General features: G+C 55.3%; 1 protein-coding gene across 1 annotated transcript in view; it reads right to left on the bottom strand.

The window, feature by feature from the left end:
- Positions 1-1,010: 1,010 nt before the first annotated feature.
- Positions 1,011-21,154, bottom strand: part of MYOZ2 (myozenin 2) — a 34,431-nt gene continuing 14,287 nt past the window's right edge. Inside the window, exons 4-6 of the mRNA XM_079152910.1 lie at positions 19,099-19,228; positions 16,847-17,030; positions 1,011-1,295 (exon numbers count right to left, since the gene is read on the bottom strand). Of these exons, the coding sequence (XP_079009036.1) occupies positions 1,061-1,295; positions 16,847-17,030; positions 19,099-19,228 (549 nt within the window). The 3' untranslated portion in view covers positions 1,011-1,060. The remainder of the gene's footprint in view (positions 1,296-16,846; positions 17,031-19,098; positions 19,229-21,154) is intronic.

The raw sequence follows: 21,154 nt of genomic DNA, 5'->3' as shown, positions 1-21,154 counted from the left end.
CTCCCCTGCCTCTCCCCTACCTCTCCCCTGCCTCCCCCGCCTCCCCTGCCTTTCCCTGTGCAGCCTGCAGGGAGCACTCAGGGACAGTGATGCTGACTTGCCGTCAGCGCCATCACAAGCCCCGATGGGTGAGGTTGGGCTTACCCTAAGCGCAAATCAGGTGCTCCCCAGGCCTGCTCTGGGGTCTCGCTTCTCGGGAGCCTGTGTCTCTGGCCATGTCAGGCCGGCGTCGGTGGACACTGCTGTGTGCTTGGGCCTAGGGGTTGGTCAACTCTTACTCAGTCCTGTTGCTCAGTACGGAGCTCCTGGAACCCGAGGAGCTGGGTGGAACGTGGACCTTCGGGAGAACTGCTGTATCCCTGTTCTAAGGAAGCTTACCAGCACGCCGGGACCTGTGGAATCTGGATTCCGGGCTCAGGATGGTCCTGAGAGGGAGGGCATGAAGTCCCTGCAGTGGCTGGCTCTCAGACTCAGGAGTAAGCAGATCTAATAACCCACGGAACCCTGGACAGTGTCATCCAGCAGAATCACCTGGTGATTCCAGACACGATGGGGAGGACACAGAGCTCAGAAGGCCAAGGAGGACGGACGAGGGACTTCATCCAGACCCGGTTCGGCCTGGCCGCCAGGAAGAGCCCAAGCCCTCCACCAGCAGTAAGAGGGCTCCTTCCACATCCCCTCCCCCAGGAGAGACTGCGTGAGCCCAAAGCCCTGGCGGGGTCTGCCTCTCCATTCTGCTCGGAACATTTGGTCGCACTGACTGGTGAGATGAGGCGGAGACGAGCCTTCCAGCTTCCTCTCCCTCCGCGCCTTCTCAAGGAGAAGGCTGGGGTCTAAACCGGACGGACATGAAGCCATGAATGAAGAAGGCGAGTCAGGAGCTTTAAAATAGGGATTTTAATGTTCACCGGCGTTTGACCTGTGATGGAGATGCAGAGCCCTGAAAGGAAGGCCGTGGACGGCCCTCGGTCCTCTGCCGGCGAAGCGTATGGCTGGCCGTGCCCGTGAGAAGGCTGCTGGCCACTCTGCCGAGCGGTGGTGCCCACGGCCAGCCGCCTTCTCACAGGTCCTCCGACTCTGGCACGGTGGTGTCCGCGGTAGGCTCAGGGGTCACCACGATGGGGACATTCTCGGACACCCATCCCTTCGGAGTCCTGTTGAAGGACCGTCGGCCGGAGAGGGGGTTGGCAAAAGCCATGAACCTGGGATCTGTCAGCAGCAGCAGCTCAAAATCTGGAACTTTGAATTTCACCATTTTTGATGCCTTTTCAAAACCTCCAAATGGGGTGGCCACTCTGTGGGAAATTAAGAGAAAAATAAATAAAGATTAATATTCAAAGTTAACGGGGGCAGCTTGCTCTCTTGGGGTTGTGCTTTTGTGCTCCTGAACTCTTAGTGTGTGTCCTCCAGTTCTTGGCCTGGGAGGCCAGCCTTCCGGGAAGGACCAGGCCTCGGGACGGAGCCGTGCTGGCAGCCTCCGTGTGCGAGCTGAGTCGTGAAGTCCCTCGGCCCTGAGCCTGCAGGAACCTTCCTTGCTACTGCCTTTGCCGGCATGTCCCCTGTTTAAGGTCCCTCCTCCTGCCTTCTTCTGCTGGAGTAAGTCCTGTGGTCCTTCTGGGCCAGTCGCCCTCCAGGTGCACCAGCCCACCATCCCTCAGTCCAATTCCTGTAGGTTGGACTGTCTCCCAACCTCCCTGAGCTTAGAATACGGAGATTTGTGTCCACAGCTTCTTTCTTCAAGTACATAGTTTACGTGGGACGTCTGTGCATTATGAATTCTTTGAGGGCAGGAAGCATGACTTTTGCATCTTTCCAGCTTCCTCTCAGACACCTCCAGATCTTCTACTTGCTTTCTGAATATCATCCTGCCTCCTTCTCCTGGCAGCCTAGGTCCCACTCGGACTTCCAGCTGGCTTGGATTGAAGTGCTCATTCATTCATCCCTTCCGTGCCTGCACTGTTCTAAGCGATCAATACAGTCAAAAACTGGAGTCTTGGGTTGTAAGGAAGGAGAGCCCAAGATAACAAACAGACACAGGCACAGCCAAACGCCTCGCGGTGCAGGTGGTGGGCAGACGACGATGATGGGGCGACGTGATGGTGGCCCAGCGTCCGCCTTCCCGGGCCTGCCGTGATCTTTCTAGTTGGTTCACGTGTTTTTGTCACCATATAGCACCTCCGAGCACTCAGGACACAGAGAGTGATCAGGAACATGTCCTCTTCCCAGAATGTGCTGGAAGCCTATGAGGAGGCACCAAAGACCCCGTCCTTCCTCTCTAGGAACTCTTCCAGGATGCTCAGGAAGCAGATGATACGGAAACCAACACATGCCAGTCAACGTGGACGTTGCCTGAGCCCCTGGGGACCATTAGGACCATGGCTGTAAGCCAGAGATACGATGGGAGAGGACCCTCCTGAACTAGAGGAAGACAAGCTTGTAGCCAAAGTCACCAAGTAACTGGGAGGAAGGAGGTGAGAGAGCCGCAGAGAGGCCACCGCCCACCCCCCCATCCGAGTTTCCATTTCCTCGAGAGTAATGAGCTGGGGTGGGGTGAGGGAAGCTGGGAATGAGTTAGAGGCATAAAAACCAGGCTAGCTACAACCTTTTTCAAAACATTAAATACTGAAACAGAGTGGAATGACGCGGACTATATGTTGAGGAGAAAAGGCTGTAAGAGTCTGCATGCAGTGGCACATGCTGTGATCCCAGACACTGGGGAGGCCCAGGCAGGAGGATGGCCAGGCAGAAGGTTCAAGACCAGCCTCCAAATCTTAGTGAGGCCCTGTCTCAAAACAAAAATTAAAAATAAAATGGATGGGGATGTGGTCCAGGTGGGGTGTACCTGGTTGAACCCAAAAGAAAAGAGAAAAGGCTGACCCTGAAATTATCACGTGCCAAGGTCTTCTCTCCTGCGGGGAGAAGGTGTGGACTCCCTTTCGGGACTCTGGCAGGTGGTGGCAGGAGAGTGCCCTGCCCTGGAGGCAGCGCTGAGGCCGGCGCTCCTCCATTCAAGGGGAGGCAGGCAGCAGAACCGCGCATTTCATCAGGAGCGCTCAGCACGTGGGGAGAGGCGCCTCAGCCAGCCAGGAGCCTCAGCCAGAGAGCAGGGTGGGAGGAGACGCCGGAGTTTAGGGCCCTCACAGGGGCAGAAGAACTGGGCAGTGAGCAGAAGGGGGCTCAGTGGGGCTGATGGTCTCCAGAAACACAGAAGCAGTGGCGAGCGAGCGGACTCGGAGCACCACTGAAGGAAGCAGTGCGGGGCAGCAAGGGGTCTAGGAGACGGAAAGGAGCGTTGACTTTGAGGTGACACAGACAGGGCAAGGACGAACTCTGAGCAAAGCCAGCGTGCTGAGGGGGCTGAGGGGATGCCCCTCAAGAGGGACCCCGGAGGACCTGCCCAGCGGGCAGCTCGGGGACCATCCACGTGGACACAGAGGCTGGGCAGAACGCCACCCGGAGCCGGGAGCCTCGGCTGGCACCTCCTGGTCCTCCAGTGTCCTCTCCTGCTGCAGAGCAGTGTCCACCTTTCCACCGTGTCCTCAGGATGCTGCTACTACAGCTCCCCCAGGACTCCGCGCAAGCCGTGCCCAGCAAGGCCCGGGCCGGTCTGCGACCTTCGTCTGAGGCAGTACCTCAGCAGTGCGTCCTATAGGCTCCTGTGCTGGGCCTGAACCATTGATCTGGACACGAGGGAGATGGACTTGGAAAGCAACCTTAGGAACCAGATTGGCATTCAGGTATGTTCATGATCGGCTTCGGAAGTAGTGACCAGAGCAGATGCTTGCTGAGTAGATACTACGTACCGGAGGTCAGGCAAGTGCTTCTTGAGCCTTTGGCTCACCCTGGGCTCCAGCTGAGGTGTGTCAGTCTGGGGTGGGTCCTGAGGCCACATTTCTGACCATTCACAGCTTTGCTGAGGGCTCTTGGTGACCACGCCAGGACAACGGAGGTGGCGTGATTGCTCCCCCGCGGCCACCCACAGCCTGCCCTGCCTTGTTTGGACTTGGAGTCAGGGTCTGGACCAGCTCATAATTTAAGGGACCAGTGCAGAGCAAGAGCATGGCTCCCCTTGTTCAGAGAACGAGGCCAGGCAGAGCAGCCTGTCAGCCAGAGCGGGCCCCCTGGGCGCAGCCCACGCAGGCCACAGTGAACCCCTCCTGGCCCCCAGCAAGGGGGCTGCAGCGAGCATCTCTAGATTCAAGCCGATTCGATCAACAGATTGTGTGGTCATTAACGCCAGAAACAGATCTCCTTTGTTACCCACTGATCTTCTGAATCAAAGGAGAAACGTTCCTGTGCACTCAGAGCCATGATTCCGCCCGTCCTGGGCCGACTGCTCTCTCTGTTCTAACAGCTCCATTCTGTTTTTTTCCTATGGGCTCGTGGGTGACTTTCTTTCCTGTGAATGACAGTGCTCCCCGTGTCCCCTCGGCCTCCTGCCTCCTTCCAGACCAGGAAGGCTGCTGTTTGGACAGCGGGCTTTCTCTTTGCTTTGGCAACACTGAGGTGACATCCTGTTTGACTTTTACTGCCCTCAACACACAAGTTAAAGAAAGTCCATCAGCAGAGATGCTCAGCGTTCAACAGAAAGACTTGTGACATTTTTAAGATCTGTGAAAATGGCTTTAAGTTTCAGTCCAAGTTAGCGATGCAAAATTTTCCATGGAAAGGGCTGAAAAGTTCTACTGAAAGATGACAGGTGAAGCCGTAACTCCCTGAACACTCACCCTCCACTGGCCGAGGACAACCCATGCCTGTGCTCTGCCAAACGAACCCCCGGCTGCTGTGATCTGCCAGGAGCTCTTAGGTTCTCTGTGGACCTGATCGGGTCATTTAGACATGACGGCAGTTCCATTTTCCACCCCTCGTGTTGTTGATAGGCTTGTCCTGTTGTCTAGGAGGACAACAAACACAACTTGAGGGGCAGTGTCTTTGCTTGGTTTTGACTTTTGCCTCCGGAAGATATTTCCATGGGATACGAATTACCAGCTGGGCTATGTGTTTGTGGTACAGGTTTTCCTCTCTTCCGTGAGGAAGGCAGCCACCCTGTTGTTTCCTGCACATTGGTATGTCAGTGTGTCACTTGTTCCCTATTGTCCTGGGCTTGCCCTTCCCCAGGTGCAGCACATCTTGGGGGTGTAGCACGTCCTGGTATGTAGTACTTCCTAGTATATAGCAGTTCCTGGTATAAAGTACCTCTTGGTGTGTAGTGTTTCTTGGTGTGAGCAGTTCTTAGGTGTGGAGTACTTCCTGGTATGTAGCACTTCCTGGGTACAGAACGTCCTGGTATGAAGCACTTCCTGGTATGTAGCACTTCCTTACATCATTACTTCTTGGTATGTAGTATTTCCTGCCATGCAGTACTTTCTGGTGTACAGTGCCTCTTGGGATGTAGTACTTCTTGGTGTGAAATACTATTCTGATTTGGATATGAGGTATCCTCCAAAAGCTCATGTCTGAGACAGTTCAAGATTTTTCAGGGGTGAAATGATTAGATTAATAAAAGCTGTAACCTGATTGGTGGATTAATCCACTGATATGAATTAAATGGGTGGTAATTATAGGCAGATAGGGTGTCTCTGGAGGAGAAAGGTCCCTGGAGATGTGCCTTTGGGGCATTTGTCTTGTCCTCCATGAGCAGAGGTCCTTGTCTGCCAGGACAGGTCCTTGTCCTGGCCAAGACCTCAGCTGCTTTCCTCCTCCATGCCCTTCCATCATGATGTTCTGCTGAGGCCTAGGCCTCAGGCCCAGAGCCGTGGAATCGGCCAACCACAGACTGAACCTCTGAAATTGAACCAAAATAAACTTTTCCTCCTCTGTTATTCTTGCCAGGTCTTTAGGACACGGCGACACAAAGCTGGCAAGCAAACACTGATACCAAGAAGTTGGGTCCTTGCTGTGCTAGCCTGACTATGTGGTTCAGAAGCCTTGGAGCTAGTGTGCAGGGGGAGGGACTTGAGAAGTCGGGACCTGGAAAGCTCTCCAGTGTTGTAGGTGCGCGTGATGGTGATGCTGGTGGGCGTCCAGAAGGCCCAATGCTGAAAGGATGGTGAGCAGTGAAGCCTGGGAGCGCGAGGTTTCAGAGCAGCGGGGGGACTCTGTCGGAAGCAGCAGGGGGACTCTATCGGAAGCAGCAGGGGGACTCTATCGGAAGCAGCAGGGGGACTCTGTTGGAAGCAGAAGGGGGACTCTATCGGAAGCAGAAGGGGGACTCTATCGGAAGCAGCGGGGGACTCTATCGGAAGCAGAAGGGGGACTCTATCGGAAGCAGCGGGGGACTCTATCGGAAGCAGAAGGGGGACTCTATCGGAAGCAGCAGGGGGACTCTATCGGAAGCAGAAGGGGGACTCTATCGGAAGCAGCAGGGGGACTCTATCGGAAGCAGCGGGGGACTCTATCGGAAGCAGAAGGGGGACTCTATCGGAAGCAGCGGGGGACTCTATCGGAAGCAGAAGGGGGACTCTATCGGAAGCAGAAGGGGGACTCTATCGGAAGCAGCAGGGGGACTCTATCGGAAGCAGCAGGGGGACTCTATCGGAAGGAGGACTCTATCGGAAGCAGAAGGGGGACTCTATCGGAAGCAGCAGGGGGACTCTATCGGAAGCAGCAGGGGACTCTATCGGAAGGAGGACTCTATCGGAAGCAGAAGGGGGACTCTATCGGAAGCAGAAGGGGGACTCTATCGGAAGCAGAAGGGGGACTCTATCGGAAGCAGCAGGGGGACTCTATCGGAAGCAGCAGGGGGACTCTATCGGAAGCAGCAGGGGGACTCTATCGGAAGCAGCAGGGGGACTCTATCGGAAGCAGAAGGGGGACTCTATGGGAAGCAGCAGGGGACACAATCGGAAGCAGAAGGGGGACTCTATCGGAAGCAGACGGGGGACTCTATCGGAAGCAGCAGGGGGACTCTATCGGAAGCAGAAGGAGGACTCTATCGGAAGCAGAAGGAGGACTCTATCGGAAGCAGCAGGGGACTCTATCGGAAGGAGGACTCTATCGGAAGCAGAAGGGGAACTCTATCGGAAGCAGCAGGGGGACTCTATCGGAAGCAGCAGGGGGACTCTATCGGAAGGAGGACTCTATCGGAAGCAGAAGGGGGACTCTATCGGAAGCAGCAGGGGGACTCTATCGGAAGCAGCAGGGGGACTCTATCGGAAGCAGCAGGGGGACTCTATCGGAAGCAGCAGGGGGACTCTATCGGAAGCAGAAGGGGGACTCTATCGGAAGCAGCAGGGGGACTCTATCGGAAGCAGCAGGGGACTCTATCGAAAGGAGGACTCTATCGGAAGCAGAAGGGGGACTCTATCGGAAGCAGAAGGGGGACTCTATCGGAAGCAGCAGGGGACTCTATCGGAAGGAGGACTCTATCGGAAGCAGAAGGGGGACTCTATCGGAAGCAGAAGGGGGACTCTATCGGAAGCAACAGGGGGACTCTATCGGAAGCAGCAGGGGGACTCTATCGGAAGCAGAAGGGGGACTCTATCGGAAGCAGCAGGGGGACTCTATCGGAAGCAGCAGGGGGACTCTATCGGAAGCAGCAGGGGACTCTATCGGAAGGAGGACTCTATCGGAAGCAGAAGGGGGACTCTATCGGAAGCAGAAGGGGGACTCTATCGGAAGCAGAAGGGGGACTCTATCGGAAGCAGAAGGGGGACTCTATCGGAAGCAGCAGGGGGACTCTATCGGAAGCAGCAGGGGGACTCTATCGGAAGGAGGACTCTATCGGAAGCAGAAGGGGGACTCTATCGGAAGCAGCAGGGGGACTCTATCGGAAGCAGCAGGGGGACTCTATCAGAAGGAGGACTCTATCGGAAGCAGAAGGGGGACTCTATCGGAAGCAGCAGGGGGACTCTATCGGAAGCAGCAGGGGGACTCTATCGGAAGCAGAAGGGGGACTCTATCGGAAGCAGCAGGGGACACTATCGGAAGCAGAAGGGGGACTCTATCGGAAGCAGCAGGGGGACTCTATCGGAAGCAGCAGGGGGACTCTATCGGAAGCAGAAGGGGGACTCTATCGGAAGCAGCAGGGGACACTATCGGAAGCAGAAGGGGGACTCTATCGGAAGCAGAAGGGGGACTCTATCGGAAGCAGAAGGGGGACTCTATCGGAAGCAGCAGGGGACTCTATCGGAAGGAGGACTCTATCGGAAGCAGAAGGGGGACTCTATCGGAAGCAGAAGGGGGACTCTATCGGAAGCAGCAGGGGGACTCTATCGGAAGCAGCAGGGGGACTCTATCGGAAGGAGGACTCTATCGGAAGCAGAAGGGGGACTCTATCGGAAGCAGCAGGGGGACTCTATCGGAAGCAGCAGGGGACTCTATCGGAAGGAGGACTCTATCGGAAGCAGAAGGGGGACTCTATCGGAAGCAGAAGGGGGACTCTATCGGAAGCAGAAGGGGGACTCTATCGGAAGCAGCAGGGGGACTCTATCGGAAGCAGCAGGGGGACTCTATCGGAAGCAGCAGGGGGACTCTATCGGAAGCAGCAGGGGGACTCTATCGGAAGCAGAAGGGGGACTCTATGGGAAGCAGCAGGGGACACAATCGGAAGCAGAAGGGGGACTCTATCGGAAGCAGACGGGGGACTCTATCGGAAGCAGCAGGGGGACTCTATCGGAAGCAGAAGGAGGACTCTATCGGAAGCAGAAGGAGGACTCTATCGGAAGCAGCAGGGGACTCTATCGGAAGGAGGACTCTATCGGAAGCAGAAGGGGAACTCTATCGGAAGCAGCAGGGGGACTCTATCGGAAGCAGCAGGGGGACTCTATCGGAAGGAGGACTCTATCGGAAGCAGAAGGGGGACTCTATCGGAAGCAGCAGGGGGACTCTATCGGAAGCAGCAGGGGGACTCTATCGGAAGCAGCAGGGGGACTCTATCGGAAGCAGCAGGGGGACTCTATCGGAAGCAGAAGGGGGACTCTATCGGAAGCAGCAGGGGACACTATCGGAAGCAGAAGGGGGACTCTATCGGAAGCAGAAGGAGGACTCTATCGGAAGCAGCAGGGGACTCTATCGGAAGGAGGACTCTATCGGAAGCAGAAGGGGGACTCTATCGAAAGCAGAAGGAGGACTCTATCGGAAGCAGCGGGGGACTCTATCGGAAGCAGCAGGGGGACTCTATCGGAAGCAGAAGGGGGACTCTATCGGAAGCAGCAGGGGGACTCTATCGGAAGCAGCAGGGGGACTCTATCGGAAGCAGAAGGGGGACTCTATCGGAAGCAGCAGGGGACACTATCGGAAGCAGCAGGGGACACTATCGGAAGCAGAAGGGGGACTCTATCGGAAGCAGAAGGAGGACTCTATCGGAAGCAGCAGGGGACTCTATCGGAAGGAGGACTCTATCGGAAGCAGAAGGGGGACTCTATCGGAAGCAGAAGGGGGACTCTATCGGAAGCAGCAGGGGGACTCTATCGGAAGCAGAAGGGGGACTCTATCGGAAGCAGCAGGGGACACTATCGGAAGCAGAAGGGGGACTCTATCGGAAGCAGAAGGGGGACACTATCGGAAGCAGCAGGGGACTCTATCGGAAGGAGGACTCTATCGGAAGCAGCAGGGGGACTCTATCGGAAGCAGCAGGGGGACTCTATCGGAAGCAGAAGGGGGACTCTATCGGAAGCAGCAGGGGACACTATCGGAAGCAGAAGGGGGACTCTATCGGAAGCAGAAGGAGGACTCTATCGGAAGCAGCAGGGGACTCTATCGGAAGGAGGACTCTATCGGAAGCAGAAGGGGGACTCTATCGGAAGCAGAAGGAGGACTCTATCGGAAGCAGCGGGGGACTCTATCGGAAGCGGAAGGGGGACTCTATCGGAAGCAGCAGGGGGACTCTATCGGAAGCAGAAGGGGGACTCTATCGGAAGCAGCAGGGGACACTATCGGAAGCAGAAGGGGGACTCTATCGGAAGCAGAAGGGGGACTCTATCGGAAGCAGAAGGGGGACTCTATCGGAAGCAGCAGGGGACTCTATCGGAAGGAGGACTCTATCGGAAGCAGAAGGGGGACTCTATCGGAAGCAGAAGGGGGACACTATCGGAAGCAGAAGGGGGACTCTATCGGAAGCAGAAGGAGGACTCTATCGGAAGCAGCAGGGGACTCTATCGGAAGGAGGACTCTATCGGAAGCAGAAGGGGGACTCTATCGGAAGCAGAAGGGGGACTCTATCGGAAGCAGCAGGGGGACTCTATCGGAAGCAGAAGGGGGACTCTATCGGAAGCAGCAGGGGACACTATCGGAAGCAGAAGGGGGACTCTATCGGAAGCAGAAGGAGGACTCTATCGGAAGCAGCAGGGGACTCTATCGGAAGGAGGACTCTATCGGAAGCAGAAGGGGGACTCTATCGGAAGCAGAAGGAGGACTCTATCGGAAGCAGCGGGGGACTCTATCGGAAGGAGGACTCTATCGGAAGCAGAAGGGGGACTCTATCGGAAGCAGAAGGGGGACTCTATCGGAAGCAGAAGGGGGACTCTATCGGAAGCAGCAGGGGGACTCTATCGGAAGCAGCAGGGGGACTCTATCGGAAGCAGCAGGGGGACTCTATCGGAAGCAGCAGGGGGACTCTATCGGAAGCAGAAGGGGGACTCTATGGGAAGCAGCAGGGGACACAATCGGAAGCAGAAGGGGGACTCTATCGGAAGCAGACGGGGGACTCTATCGGAAGCAGCAGGGGGACTCTATCGGAAGCAGAAGGAGGACTCTATCGGAAGCAGAAGGAGGACTCTATCGGAAGCAGCAGGGGACTCTATCGGAAGGAGGACTCTATCGGAAGCAGAAGGGGAACTCTATCGGAAGCAGCAGGGGGACTCTATCGGAAGCAGCAGGGGGACTCTATCGGAAGGAGGACTCTATCGGAAGCAGAAGGGGGACTCTATCGGAAGCAGCAGGGGGACTCTATCGGAAGCAGCAGGGGGACTCTATCGGAAGCAGCAGGGGGACTCTATCGGAAGCAGAAGGGGGACTCTATCGGAAGCAGCAGGGGACACTATCGGAAGCAGAAGGGGGACTCTATCGGAAGCAGAAGGAGGACTCTATCGGAAGCAGCAGGGGACTCTATCGGAAGGAGGACTCTATCGGAAGCAGAAGGGGGACTCTATCGAAAGCAGAAGGAGGACTCTATCGGAAGCAGCGGGGGACTCTATCGGAAGCAGCAGGGGGACTCTATCGGAAGCAGAAGGGGGACTCTATCGGAAGCAGCAGGGGGACTCTATCGGAAGCAGCAGGGGGACTCTATCGGAAGCAGAAGGGGGACTCTATCGGAAGCAGAAGGGGGACTCTATCGGAAGCAGAAGGAGGACTCTATCGGAAGCAGCAGGGGACTCTATCGGAAGGAGGACTCTATCGGAAGCAGAAGGGGGACTCTATCGGAAGCAGAAGGGGACTCTATCGGAAGGAGGACTCTATCGGAAGCAGAAGGGGGACTCTATCGGAAGCAGAAGGAGGACTCTATCGGAAGCAGCAGGGGACTCTATCGGAAGGAGGACTCTATCGGAAGCAGAAGGGGGACTCTATCGGAAGCAGAAGGGGGACTCTATCGGAAGCAGCAGGGGGACTCTATCGGAAGCAGAAGGGGGACTCTATCGGAAGCAGCAGGGGACACTATCGGAAGCAGAAGGGGGACTCTATCGGAAGCAGAAGGGGGACTCTATCGGAAGCAGCAGGGGGACTCTATCGGAAGCAGCAGGGGGACTCTATCGGAAGCAGAAGGGGGACTCTATCGGAAGCAGAAGGGGGACTCTATCGGAAGCAGAAGGAGGACTCTATCGGAAGCAGCAGGGGACTCTATCGGAAGGAGGACTCTATCGGAAGCAGAAGGGGGACTCTATCGGAAGCAGAAGGGGGACTCTATCGGAAGCAGCAGGGGGACTCTATCGGAAGCAGAAGGGGGACTCTATCGGAAGCAGCAGGGGACACTATCGGAAGCAGAAGGGGGACTCTATCGGAAGCAGAAGGGGGACACTATCGGAAGCAGCAGGGGACTCTATCGGAAGGAGGACTCTATCGGAAGCAGCAGGGGGACTCTATCGGAAGCAGCAGGGGGACTCTATCGGAAGCAGAAGGGGGACTCTATCGGAAGCAGCAGGGGACACTATCGGAAGCAGAAGGGGGACTCTATCGGAAGCAGAAGGAGGACTCTATCGGAAGCAGCAGGGGACTCTATCGGAAGGAGGACTCTATCGGAAGCAGAAGGGGGACTCTATCGGAAGCAGAAGGAGGACTCTATCGGAAGCAGCAGGGGACTCTATCGGAAGGAGGACTCTATCGGAAGCAGAAGGGGGACTCTATCGGAAGCAGCAGGGGACACTATCGGAAGCAGAAGGGGGACTCTATCGGAAGCAGAAGGAGGACTCTATCGGAAGCAGCAGGGGACTCTATCGGAAGGAGGACTCTATCGGAAGCAGAAGGGGGACTCTATCGGAAGCAGAAGGAGGACTCTATCGGAAGCAGCGGGGGACTCTATCGGAAGCGGAAGGGGGACTCTATCGGAAGCAGCAGGGGGACTCTATCGGAAGCAGAAGGGGGACTCTATCGGAAGCAGCAGGGGACACTATCGGAAGCAGAAGGGGGACTCTATCGGAAGCAGAAGGGGGACTCTATCGGAAGCAGAAGGGGGACTCTATCGGAAGCAGCAGGGGACTCTATCGGAAGGAGGACTCTATCGGAAGCAGAAGGGGGACTCTATCGGAAGCAGAAGGTGGACACTATCGGAAGCAGAAGGGGGACTCTATCGGAAGCAGAAGGAGGACTCTATCGGAAGCAGCAGGGGACTCTATCGGAAGGAGGACTCTATCGGAAGCAGAAGGGGGACTCTATCGGAAGCAGCAGGGGGACTCTATCGGAAGCAGCAGGGGGACTCTATCGGAAGCAGAAGGGGGACTCTATCGGAAGCAGCAGGGGACACTATCGGAAGCAGAAGGGGGACTCTATCGGAAGCAGAAGGAGGACTCTATCGGAAGCAGCAGGGGACTCTATCGGAAGGAGGACTCTATCGGAAGCAGAAGGGGGACTCTATCGGAAGCAGAAGGAGGACTCTATCGGAAGCAGCGGGGGACTCTATCGGAAGGAGGACTCTATCGGAAGCAGAAGGGGGACTCTATCGGAAGCAGCAGGGGGACTCTATCGGAAGCAGCAGGGGGACTCTATCGGAAGCAGCAGGGGGACTCTATCGGAAGCAGAAGGGGGACTCTATCGGAAGCAGCAGGGGGACTCTATCGGAATCAGCAGGGGGACTCTATCGGAAGTAGATGGAGGACTCTATTGGAAACTGGACTGGAGGTCATTTGTATTGTGTTCTGGCGAAGAAGTTATCTAGGGTGCCACATCCTGAGAACTTCTGTGAGGCTAGGTTTCAAGGCCATGCAGCAGGGAATCTGGTGAAGGAGATGTCAATGCAGCACAGTATTGAGGCAGTGGCATGGATATTGCTAGTGACTTTTCAACAAATTTACTATGATATCAGGAGCAGAAACAAAGTAGAGGTATTTGAAAAATGCAGTTTGGCTGGAAAAGTGTGAGTAAAACTGGGGCTAAGGAAATCATGGTTGTTAAAGACAGACATCACAGTCACTAACGAGATGCTAAACCCTTTACCCAGAGACAATAAGAAAGATGACTGGACAGCATTTCAGGAATTGGCATCTAGTCTACTCCATGGTGTAAAAGTAAATTCCATAAAGAAGAGACCTCTGGGTCACCTTGCTTGCACAGGGGAACCGAGGAAGGTGTTTCACTGTGCTCAGCCACACAGGCCCTCAGAGGCTGCTGCAGCCAGGGTCCCAGAGGCTCGGCTGCTGCTGGAGATGGCAGCAGACTGGCATCAACCATGTGGTGCTGGTTCCACAGGAATGCAGGATGCTGGAGTGAGGGGGTCATGAAGGCTTCCACCAAGATTTCACAGCAAGGCCTGGGAAGCCAGGCACAGTGTATCAGGGGTGGAGTCCCTGTGGACAGCCCCTAAGAAGGCAAATAATGGAGATTGAGAAGAAAGCCAACGCTGCAGTGGAGACTCCCAAGATTAAGAAATGCCAGTAATGTGGGATGTCTGCCAAGGAAAACTGCAGGAATTGAGCACAGATAAGCCAAGAGAGGCCACATAGGCTGTGAGCAGCAAAGCCACAGGGGCAGAGCTACACAGCCCTTGGAGAGACCATCACGATGCCATGTGACGTGAAGCTACAGGACTTGTTTGCCCAGTTGGATTTTGGTCTTGCTTTGGCCCCGTCCCTTCTTTCCCTGCCCCTCTTTCTCCATAGTGGAATGTAAATGTCTCCTCTGTGTCATTACATATCAGATGTATGTGACTTGATGTTGGTATTTACTCTCAGAGCTACGAGTTTGCCTTGAGTCTCTGCTGAGATTTTGGACTTGAAGTTTGGGGCAATGTTGGAACTGTTAAGACTATGGGAGACTGAGGAGACTCTTGGACTAAATGGACTGAAGATATTCTGCATTGTGAGGTAGACAAAAAGCTTTTAAGCGCTAGGGGCAGAACGTTAGGGTTTAGAGATGAGGAATCCCCCAAAAGCTCATGTCTGAGACAATTCAAAAATTTTCAGAGGTGAAATGACTGCATTATGAGAGCCGTAACCTAATCAGCAGATTAGCTGGGTGGTAACTGTAGGTAGGCAGGGTGTGGCTGGAGAAGTAGGCCACGGGGACATGTGCCTTTGGGGTTTATATTCTGTCCTAAGTGAGTGGAGTTCTCTTTGATTCCTAGTGGCCAAGTCCTCAGCTGCCTTCCTCCTCCACGCCCTTCCACCATGATGCTCTGCCTCACCTCTGGCCCAGAACTATAGAGTGGACAACTGGGGACTGAACCTCTGAAACCATGAGCCAAATAAACTTTTCCTTCTTTAGGTTGTTTTTCTCAGGTCTTTCACAGCAATGCAAAGCTGACTAAAACAACAGTTCTTGGTGTTTAGTATTCCCGAAGTCAAGCATCTTCAGGGTTGGGGTACTTCTTGTTGGGGAGCTCTTCCTGGTATGTAGTACCTCTTGGTGTGCAGTACTTCTTGGTGTGCAGTACCTCTTGGTGCACAGTACCTTTTGGTGTGCATACCTCTTGAACCTGAAGCTGGATGCTTTCTGTCAACTTTGGAGACCCATGGCTGCTAATTTCTCTGGTGGTGCGTCTCCCTCTCCTGTTGGGTCTCAGTCACACACACAACCCACGTTGTCACTGCTCCATGTGTGTTTTCTGCTACCTTCCTGAGTTTTGAATCCTGTTCTCTGTTCAGAACGTTTTCCTGTATCATGGCAGCAGTCCAGCCCTCAGCCGTGTCTAGTCTGCTGCTCATTCTATGCACTGAGTGTTGTAAAGCATCGCCATCATTCCGTACAAGCGCAGAAGCCTCATAAACACACACTGCAGGCATGAGGTGAACGAGGTTGGAAGAGTGCACACTCATGCAGCTTCCAGAGCCCAGGTGTGTCCCTGCTCAGTCCTGACCCCTTCATGGTGACACAGACTTACACAATATTTCTAAAACTACAGTGAAACAAGCCAGTCCAAGAGGGAAAATGCTCTAGGATTCCTCACACAGGAAGGACTGAACATACCACAGATGGTTGGTCGGAAGGCAGGATGCGGTTGCCAGGGACTAGGAGGGGTGGGAGCTCTCATTCATGGTGCAGATTCAGGCTTTTGGAGAGGGAGAGGCTTGGAGACGGCAGTCCTGGCCGCGCACAGTGTGAACGTGTCCGGCACTGCCAGACTGTGCGCTTGGAAAGGTGGAGACGTTGAATCAAGTGTGTGTTTTGCCATAATAAAGACAGTGAAGGAAAAGCCAGTGGAAAGGCTGTCCTCCTTCCTGCCGAGAGGGCCCCGGATCTGGAGGAGGGCCTGGCCAGCCTGGACTGTGCCGGCAGCCTCCGTCTTGGCTCTGGGGCCTCCCCTCCAGGGTGAGAGACCTGCAGGGTCCAGCAGGAACCGCAATGCCCCAGCTCCCCTCCTGCTACACCCTATTCTCTTCCCAGAAGGAAGCAGTGGAGGTGTGCTCCGTCGGACTCGGGGTGTTATGGCACCGTGCTCCAGAGTCCCGGGTTCGCATCCGCACTTCCTGTGCTCCAGGACCTGGGTCTCGAGGACCCTCTTCCCTGATAGCTTTCCAATCGTTTAAAATTTTTTGAACAGCATTTCTAGTTATTTCATGAGGTTCTCCCACAGTCAGAAAAGAAGTACAGCCGGGGTGGACTGCGTGCCCAGGCGTGAGCAGACTCCAGGGCACTGTGCGCAGCGCGCAGGAGCCCCGCACCTCGCCGGCCAGCGGCAGGCGCAGCCTTCAGGCTTACTTTCCCTGTGGGGCAAGTAGCCGTCGGAGGACCTCACACTACGGTGAAAGTCATGTGACCGAAGAGTGGACTGTAACAATTCAAATGTCCACGTCCATGGGAATTATGAGGAAAGAGCCCGGGAAACGGAGCCCACGCACAGTACTCCCACGGAGTCGCACGCCCAGCAGCTCCGGTGGGCTTGTGCGTGTGCTGGAGTCCTGGGCCGTTCGGTTTGAGTGACTTTTCATCTGGCCTAAAGCCTGCAAGAAGATAAACTGTAGCCTGCAGTTACACGGTCCCAGCCCAACAAGTTATTTCTGAAAATTTGAACAGCATTGTCATTTGAAGCAACACATGAACGAATATCAATCTTTCAATAAAATAACATTCTTAAAGTGTGGGGGGTAATCTTGATGTTCTAACAAGGCAGATTCCAGAATCACTTCTTTCCTTTTCAGACTGAAAAGGACCCAGGTAAGAATATTAGCCTTAGAAGAGATCCAGTATTTCTGCGCAGACTCTTCTCCAGAGGAAGACCCTTCTCCCAGAGGCGGGTAGACCTAGATGCGGCCTGGCTTACCTGTTGAAGCTCCTGTAGTCCTGCAACTGGGCCTTGCCCTCAGGCTGGAAGAACTTGGGGTGCAGTGCCTGCAGCAGCTCAGGGTCACTGCCAATGGCCTGCTCCCAGGGAGACTGGTAGTACTTGGGCACAGCTGTGGTGTTGAACCTCTCGGGAGGGATCTCCTTCAGTGGTCCGGAATAGCCTGGGAAGAGAGCAAGCTCAGCAGATGGTGGCCAGGGCTCAGCCCCTGCTCAGGCTCCGTGGGACCTCTCATGTGGGGGTGACGTGAGCGGCGGCTCCTCTGGCCCCTGGAAAGCAGCAGTCTGACTGCTAGGCCTTTGGAAGCTCCTTCAGGCTGTGGAACTGGCCCCTTCCATCGACTTACAGTAGACCTTAGATTCCACAAACATTGATAAACGGGCTCCGAGGGCCTTGGCCGTCAGCTCTGGGGAAGGGCAGTGAGGACAGAATCCCTCCTCCCCCAGCCAACTGGACCTGAGTCTCGCCACCTGGATGGCTGAATGACCTGGGCAGTGCAGAAGCTTCAGGAGGGTGGGCCACAGCCCGCCTTGCGCAGGCTCCTGTCCTCACCCCCGGGCGCCCCTCCCTTCTCTGCCTTCCTGCTCCAGAGGTCTCACCTACCTCTTCTGTGTCTGGCCTCTCCACCTGCCTGACTTATTCTTCCCCCCAAACCTAGAAGCGTTCCACAAGTACCACTTCAAAACCACCCACGGCACTGTCAGGCGCACCGAGCGGCACACTAGCCACTTGGGTCTGCACCTGCACCCCACCCCGGGCCCTGCACTCAGGCTTTTCCTGCGGCCACAGGGACCCCATCAGTTGGTCACATCCGCTGCGACTTCCGAGGCTCTTCAGAGCTGGGAGATGTCTTGCTTGCCCCATGTTCCCTTCGCTCTGAAGCGGTGGCTGTCTGCTCACCCGTCCGTGACAGGCGCAGCTCTAGGCAGTCGCCTGCGCGGGTGCCACCCCCGAAGGCCCAGCACCCATGCTTCGTGCCTCTCAGACCTCCTCCCACAGACTGTCCACGCCGCCCCGAGGGCTCCATTCACGTTCTCCACCTCTGTGGACCTATGGATTGGTGGTTCCAGCCTCGTTTCTAATCTTCAAGCCGTTCTGTTTGTCCACATGAAAGTTTCCGTGGTGTCCTGGCCTTCCCACCCGTCTGGACCCAAGGCAGCCATTTCCAAAGCACCCTGCTTTATCTTCTAGGTCAGTCGTCAGAACCGCCCTCAGAGGCCACAGCCTGCTACCCTGACCATCCTCGTCCTCATGGCAGATCACTACCAATCACAATGAAGCATTTCTAAAATACGGCTCTCAAGTCATCTATGTCTGTGAATCACCTTGGCCACTATTTAAATAGCAGCTGGGGTGCAGGCGCGGCTCGGGTAGAGCACTTGCCGGCATGCAGGAGGCGCTGGGTTCCTCCCCAGCACCACAATACACAGGTAAACACAGTGCGAACAGCTCCTCTCCCCAGCCGTCTGCCTCGGCAAGTCTCAGGTATGCCCACACAGCCGGAAGTTCAGCAAACTCCCTTGCATCTGATGCAGGTAGTCTGCAAACAGAGCCATGAGAACGTTCCCTCTCCTGTCCACTTCCTGTCCTGTTGCCCCGTTTCTTGCCAGGGCTCCTGGGCCCCCTTCTCACTGCTCCTTCGCTCTGGGTCCCTCTCTCTGCAGGTCACCTCGCACACCTGCCTCAGTGCCCTCCAGAACCCCAGGTGTGAGCCACCCTCACTTCCTGCTGAGAGGAAGACCAGCATTCCCGCCTGCCCACCTGGTCTGATGGTCCTCTCTCTCACGCCCTCAGGGCACCTGCCAGCACGGCAGGCCTGCTGCTCTCTGGGGTCCCCCAGGCACCTGCTTGGTCCATCTGTTGCCTGCCTGGAAGGTCCTGCCTAATTCTGTCCCATGCATGTTCCTCTTTGGGTTCTGGCTGAGGTCCTCTTCTCTGTGATCATCCCTGTTCCCCAGGAAACAGTTTCCCTCCCTGTCTTCCCCTGACAGCCCCCTCAGTGCAGGCCTTCGCCTTCCTGAGTCCCGAGGGTGGGCCTGGAGGCTGAGCCGTGGTCTCGCCGGCCTCTGTGAGAGGAGGTCCCTCTACGTCCAAATGTCTACATTTATGCTGACTCATGCGTAAAGCAGGCTTTTAATGAGAAAAGCTGATTCACTGAGTGGAGGCTTCGAAGGACTGGGGTCCTGTCTTCAGGCAAGCCATTCTCCTGTTCTGACCCTCAGGTTAGTTACCTGGAGCAAGGCTCTCTGGGTTGGGAGGGCTCCGCGGGTCTGGGGTGTTGGGAGGCGTCAGGGGGGCCTGCTGGGAGCCCCCTTCCAGGATGCTTCCGTCCAGCTTCCCATTCTGCATAGCGATGCTGTGCTGTTTGATTAAAAGAAGAGTCTGTTGAGAGCTCCAAAGCTGGGCTCCTCGGAGCTGCTCCGCCTGCCTCCCCCGGCACATCGGGACCTGAATGCCCTGGCGTTGCTCCTGAGCAGCTCAGGGGCATTCTGCTGTTCCCGCCCAGACCTGCTCTGCACCTGGGCTCACCTCAGTCCCTCGGGTCTCAGGGCCCAGCTGCCTGGAGGGCCCTGGTGTAACAACCCGGGCGCTCTGGCCATGCATTTGGTTCAGGGCTTCTTACCTTATCCCTGTATTTTGTAGCTGGCCTTTATTTCTTTGCTATGTAGGAAATTTTAAATTTTTATATGAAATTTGAATAGTAGCCACACATACCAAGTCCTTTCCCTGACAAACAGATGAAACAGTTGTACTTTAAGCTGCATGAATTTATAGAAGGAAGACTTTGTGAATTTCAGAAAATAAAACGCTTAAAGGAGACTTTTTCTCAAGTTTTAGATGAATGATTTTGCTATTTATAATTTATTCTATGGCAATAATATACTACCTTAAAACTTTGCATTTAAAGAGAGAAAAATGGAAATTGTATTAGATTATGTACGTGAAGTATGGTTGGGACTTACCCTTTCAACAAAGTCTTGTCTTGATTATGTCTGAAAACTATATGTTTTGGAAAGAAGTTCATAAGATCAAATTCAGAAAGAAAATTTAGTGAAGAGCATGGCAGAGACTAACGCCGACTTTTTTTCCTGTGTGAAATGTGTAGAAAATATTTACTAATGTTTTTCCATTTCTAAATATATTACATTTTGTGATACACATGCCTTTGCATTTTCATACTTATTTAACTTTATAAAAATTTGGTGATAAAATCTGTTTTGTCCTAAAATTCAAATACCAAAAGGGCCACAAATTAGGCACGCGGCCTGATGGATGCGGAAGCAGGGAAGGCGTGTCGTGCCTGGGAGCTCCACCCCCAGGTGCCGCTGCAGCGGCCCTTGGCACGCACGTCTCCACGGCGTCGAGAAGGCCTGATTCACATCAGAGGCGCCCTCTGCTCTGCTAATATGGAGCACTGCCCACAGGAAACTACAAATCCCACCACTACGTACAACTGTAAGGCACCAGTAAAAATGTAGAAGAGTAAGCGTAGCGCTCCACCCTCTTGCCTGCTGCGGGAGCCGGGCTGGGGGCTGCGTCAGCACGAGAGGCAGTGGTGGTGAACAGGTTGCTTTCACGCAACGCTGAGCCTCGGACTCGCTGACGTGCATATTCTAGAAGGACACATCTTCCAGGAACGGCAGTCTCACGCGCCAGGGCTTGATTTCTAGTAGACGTGGGTCGTACCTGGGGCCTTCTCGTCTCCTTGGTGTCTCTGCCTGAGGCCGACCTCCGCAGCCGCCGCCTGGGCTCTGGCCATCCTCAGCCCCAGCCCCTGCACGCCCCGCCCGGCCCTCGCCCTCACACCTGCACACCACGCTGACTAGAGCCTGAGGTGCGCCTCACACTCAGACCTGCCCATCCAGCCTCCTCCGGGCCATTTTGGAGCGCCCACCAACCCTCCTGGACGCCACTGCCGTGTGCACCACTTTCCCAGGCCACTCAGTGCATCCCCACGGGTCTGTCAAGGTCCCTGGCCACCACTCTCCCTCTAGCCTCCAGGCTCTGTCCTGTGGCGCTCCTGCCATCCGTTCCGCCGAGTCAGTCAGTGCCAGTATCGGTGCGTGTTGCTCACCAGCTCCTGGTCCACTGGGAGAGGACTTGCCTGACCCATCCACTTGGGTTTCAAGGGCTCCTAGGGCCTCACACGTGAAGCCTGCTGAAATCTAACCAGGAAATACCCAGACCTGCGATTGCTCACTGGGACCCGTTTCAACACATGGCCTTCCTTCCACGTAGGTCTTGGCCACACACCCCATGTCTCACTCTTCCTCTGGGTCACCTGCA

Source organism: Sciurus vulgaris, assembly GCF_902686455.1.
Source record: "Sciurus vulgaris genome assembly, chromosome: 9".
NCBI classification, from domain to species: Eukaryota; Metazoa; Chordata; class Mammalia; order Rodentia; family Sciuridae; genus Sciurus; species Sciurus vulgaris.
Note: the sequence above shows the minus strand (reverse complement) of the source record. Positions and strands in the feature narration are given on the sequence as shown.